At 34.1% G+C, this 5,342-nt stretch overlaps 2 protein-coding genes across 3 annotated transcripts in view; one reads left to right on the forward strand and one right to left on the reverse strand.

Annotated features, from left to right (window-relative positions):
- The window catches only part of traf2b (Tnf receptor-associated factor 2b), a 12,156-nt gene extending 7,497 nt beyond the window's left edge, over nucleotides 1–4,659 (reverse strand). Inside the window, exon 1 of one of the 2 annotated variants that reach the window (XM_024298825.1) lies at nucleotides 4,554–4,659. The gene's annotated coding sequence lies outside the window, so the exon portion shown is untranslated. Of the gene's footprint in view, nucleotides 1–2,395; nucleotides 2,654–4,553 lie in introns of those variants that run through there. The other variant, XM_024298824.2, reaches the window with a different exon arrangement.
- The window catches only part of coq4 (coenzyme Q4 homolog (S. cerevisiae)), a 6,704-nt gene continuing 5,986 nt past the window's right edge, over nucleotides 4,625–5,342 (forward strand). The window contains exon 1 of the mRNA XM_024298830.2: nucleotides 4,625–4,742. Coding sequence (XP_024154598.1) covers nucleotides 4,679–4,742 — 64 coding nt within the window. The 5' untranslated portion in view covers nucleotides 4,625–4,678. The remainder of the gene's footprint in view (nucleotides 4,743–5,342) is intronic.

Consider the following 5,342-nt stretch of genomic DNA (forward strand, 5'->3'; position numbering starts at 1 on the left):
CAAAATAGGATTCTTAGTCATGTTGTCTGGGTTTTTAAGCATTTTTTTGCTTCCTTTTATACTCTGTACTGAAATGTTTACATGATGTAATAAGGGGCAAAAACTTTTCATTAAAGCAACTTGGAGTCGGCGCATTTTTAGGTATGCACCAGTAAATATGTCTCATTTACAAGAGAACAATTATGGTTTTTGTTTTACATACAGACATCCAACATTAGTATGAAAATATATATATATTAGCTTATGTGTCTTAATTTGTGTTTTAGAAAGTAAAACAGCTTTTTAATTTTCCATAACAGTGGGATCACACCATGGAAGTTTTATTTTTTTATTTTTTTAATCCGGTGACCATGAGTTGCCCCCTCGAGAGCAGTGATGTGGGAGTTCTCATGGGAGGTATTGTCAAACTAACAACAAATTAACAATATAGGCGATTTAATGATGGAACTCAGGACTAGGCTCAGAAAAGAAGGGTGCCAAGAACAAAACCTTGTTGAACACCAGTGGAGAAGTAGCTGAATTCCTCTTTTTTCCAGGATACTTCAAAAAATACCTCCAGCCAAATAGAATTTAGCCCACCCAGAGATTTTATCACAGATGTTAAGATCTTAAAGCTCAGACAAAAAGAATGTGATGATTTGTGCTGCTGAAGTCTTCAGAAAGATCAAGCTGGATTAAACAAAAAACATAAGAGATTAACAAACTTTAAGCGTATTTTTTTTCTATCTGTGGACTTTTAAAAGCACGTTAGCTCCTTATACTGGCAGTATTTTGACACTCAAACATTAATCTTAATCCATTGGTCCATTTGTAACTATTCTCTAATGGTTCAGGTCCTTTCTGCCAAAAAAAACATTGTCCGTAACCACTGGAATCCCTCAAGGCTCCATTCAAGGTCCACTGCAGTTTTACCTATACTTGTTGCCATTAGGTTCAGTTATTGTAGAACATAGTCACATTTATGCAGATGATCTACAGTTATATATGCCAGTTTTTTCAGTGTTAGCAGAATGCCCCTTGACTCTACTTATGATGGTTTGAATTACATATTTTGAAAACTTTGTATTTGATCTGTGTCCTCCTTACTAAAAGCCATAACATGTAATTTAACAGGAGGGTGTAACAGCAGCATGACTTTTTTACAGGCAGACCAACTCGGTTGTTAAAGCTAAATGTTTCTGCTGACTTCAAGCTAAAGTTTTTATCCTGTTGCCAAAAAGACTTCTTTACTCTCAAAGAGTCCGCTTGGGTTTTTTTTATTGGACAACATGGAAATCTTCATCAAAAAAGCCCTTAAAAAAATGTAAATGAGGGGGAATGTTTTGTACAAAACACCCGCTTATTCCCACACAACCACGAGAGTTTCACTAATTCAGAAACACCAACACATTCTCAATTTATAAAGAGAAACAAGATGAATGCTGACCTTCCCCCCCTGAAATAAAAAATCTCACAGTCAAATAAAAATGTCCAAAACAAAAAAAACAATGTTTTAGCAGACTTATCTTAGTTAAATTGGAGAGATATCAAATAAAGTATCTCTAATATTCAAGGTTTGTTCTTTAAACTTCAACTTTGACATAAAAGTTTAAACTTTAAAGTATTTATTTTCTTTTTGAAGCAGGTTTTAACCATAATTACCCCACTGTGAACGTTCTGCTGTTTTAATGCAGAATTTGAGCTTAATTGGGCTTGTTTTAGTTTAAAATGTATTTTTAAAAAAATGGCAACAACTTTTTCATTACATAAATAATCACTGTTATAACTAATACTTAACTTTTCAACAGAAACCTATAAAACATCAACTCATAAACTCTGTTTATTCATAACTATCCTGTGTCCTGTGCTTTTTTGTATAACCACACCAGTGTCTTGTTATTTCAGTCGTTATAAACATAGTTCTCAGCTCAAAGCTGCTCAACAAGTCAGTGACTTGTCTAACCACCAACGTGTCCTAAAAGATTATGAAACCTGTCATTAACTGGTTTTATATCATGCAATTCCATCAAAATTCAGTCAGAATAGACTTTGTGTCATCAGATAATCAGTCTTACACAACCAAACTTATAAGATCCAGAAATGATAGTAAAAGTCCCATATGTTAAGGTTTAAACGCATTTTTTCCCAGTTACGTTAAAGTAATTGCAAAAGAATTGACCAAAAAGCTATAATAATGCTAAAAACCTTGTTTACAAGCAAACATCTACATTCCTGTGAGCGCGAGGCTGCTTTTGTTGAGAAAGGCACGCGCCCAGTTGCCCATAGAGACTTCCATTGGCGACCAAAAACAAAACAAAACCAACAAACTCAAATTCCCGTCAGCAGACCAGCTTGTTGCACAATACTGTTCTGCTGCCTCGCTGTTCCTGTCGAAGGAAGAGTACGGTTTACTCACCAGACACTAGTGCGCAGATTATAAACAGGGTTGAATGGCACTGCAGTTTTGACAAAATGGGAGGGAGGAAGTTGGTCACTATCTTCCCTCCCCGGTATATAAAAGGAGCGTTTCAAAAAGTGAAATAGAAACCGAAGCCGCTCTTCTTTGCTCCTTCATAAACTCTGGCTTAAGTTCAAGCAAACCTTTATTCGTTTTATATCTAAAACATTTGAAAAGAGACGAAAAACAAAGATAAACTAAAGCGCTTTTCGTAAGCCCCGCCCCTTGTGCTGTTCGCAGTAGTTACGTGTCCCTCAAATATGGACCGACTGATTTTAATACTTACATTTGTTTCTGTTATATTGACGAAAATAACATTTGTGATTTTAAAATATTTCAGATTACAAATTTTTTTCTATTTTTACATAATGAAAAAAAGCACATTTTTGTTTTGTCTGAACAAAATAATTAATTATAAAATTGATACAATTAGGGCTGTGAACTTTAACGCGTTAACACATGCGATTAATAAAAAATAATTAATGTTTTGATATGTATTAACACAAATGAATTGAAGAAACAGTCCTTCACTTTAACTCGGCGGTTCAGGCTTCCACGGCATGTGTTAAAACATTTCATCCTGTTTATTCTATGGTCGCTTACAAAAGAAATATTCAATCAGTTTTTAGTGCTTTATTCTTACTATTTATGTATTTATTTCCACAAAAATCAGATTATTTGATCCATGGTCTGGTGCCAAATTGTACAAATAAATTTTACCTGGTAAAACATTGTAATTAATCTTAACACAAAAGTGTGATTAATTAGTTTTTTTAATAATTGATTGACAGCAGTAATTAAAAATAAATGTTCTAAGTTTAGAGTTTTGTGTGTAATTTCATATTGTGATTATTCGCAGATAATAATGCTGAGACAAAAACGAATATTGTGATTAATCGCGATTAATTTTCTCCAGGTTTGCGATTAATTTGTTAATTTCTTTTAATCGATTCCCGGCCCTAATATATATAAATTTGAGTTCCACTTAATGAAACCCATGTAAATTGAACAAACTTAGAATACTCCAGAGAAATCAACATCACTTCTAAGTTTATTTTATTTTTTTCCAAAAAGATGGACAATATTCTGATCACATAAAATCAACCAAAATAAAGCATTTTCAAAGTATTCCCATCTTCAACAGCATGAACAGGGGGCAAGTCCCGCTGGACAATGAAATCATCTCCATCCAGATCCTCAGCAGAATGACTCATGAATTCCTCTAAAACATTCTGCTAGGTTGTTGCAGTGATTATGGATTGAAGAAAGCTAGAGTTTCTCAACACCAGCGCTGGAGGTTCCAACCTAAATCATGACTGACTGGACATTTCACACCGGATCTCAAGTAGCTTGGGGTTCTATATGGGGCATTGGACCTTGATTACCAAATGAAAGGCACACTTTACTTTCATAAGAAGAACAGGACCTTGGGCCACAAGCAATTTGTCGTTTGTTCTTGTCCTTGAAAATGTGTGACCTTCTCTTTGTTTGAATACAAAACAAAAAAACTGATGACATTTTTGCAAAGAATATAAAATCTTCACATGGAAATTCTCAGGTTTCCTCTTTTTGTAATGAGATATGTGTCAAATGTATTGCTTACATACTCATCTCAATGGATGGAATTTTTTAACGATAATTGCATATTTTGACAAAGACTCCTAATACATTTGAAACCTGGTTTTATTATTATATACAGTCTATGGTTTGATGTCACATGGTTTTTAAAGGTGAGCTGCTCAACGCCGCTCGCTTGGGGGCGATATCGTCCTATCAGGACAAGTGAAAAAAGCAAGAAGAAGAAAATTGGCTCTGTAGTGATGGGTATCTGTACCTTTAACAACAAAACGCTTACTTACTTTGCTTCACCGACTACATTTACTGATAGATGTGCATAATACGTACAAAACAAAGACAGTATAGTGATCTGTACTCGTAAATCGATCCCATTTCAAACGTGACCGCAAAGAACTGTGGGATTGAATCGTTCCTCCTGTACACCCTAGGCAGGGTTTGAAATAAACACATTAGAAAAAATCTCCCATGCAATATCACGAGTCAACAACAACATTTTTACACAAAAAAATATATTTTCAGAAAAGTATAATGTCCTTACCACATTTAACGACAAATCATTGCAAGAAAAATGACACATTCCAATGTTTCCGTAAGTCTCGGTGACTGAGGACCTCTTCGAAGGAAGCATTCCACGCATGCGCACTGTTTGTTTACAAATTAGCAATGTGGCTACGTTATTGTCCACGCTCCATTCTACGGAGGCGACACATCGAATTAACCTCCTCAGGTACAAAGTTATGCTGGTTTGCTGTATGCGGTGCTTTTAATAAATACATATATTGTTGAATAGATTTCGAATTAGATGTAACATTTTGTCGCGTCGTAGAGGAAAAGTTACATTGCTTTTTATTATGGTATCGGTTGAATAAAATGCTAACCCTTAGCAAGAAGTACTCTGTAAGTGTACGACAGGTGTACTAAAACTAGTATACTTAGGCTATACTAAAAGTAATGCAGTATATTTAAATTAAGTTTTCTTTATATATATTTATATTATTTATAAATTGAAAGCTTAAAACACTCTAAAGAAAACATCCAGTTAGTATTCTTTCTACTCCACTAATACTCAAGTACACTTAATAAAAAATAAACGTGAAATGTATTACTGTTTTTTAAAAGGGAAACTGAGTGATTAATGGTTTAATCAAATCCAGAAATGCTTAATATGTTTACAATCTGCCTATTTGTTCCCTGTGTGGCATTTATACTTTTGAAGTCGATTTGTAACTTTATTATTATTTTATTTTTTTAAGTGAGAATGATAGTTCAAAAAACATCTTAATTCACGTCAGAATTGTTTAGGGAAGTCATTCTGAGACAACATGTT

This window comes from Oryzias melastigma, linkage group LG12 (assembly GCF_002922805.2).
Source record: "Oryzias melastigma strain HK-1 linkage group LG12, ASM292280v2, whole genome shotgun sequence".
In the NCBI taxonomy this organism is placed as follows: domain Eukaryota; kingdom Metazoa; phylum Chordata; class Actinopteri; order Beloniformes; family Adrianichthyidae; genus Oryzias; species Oryzias melastigma.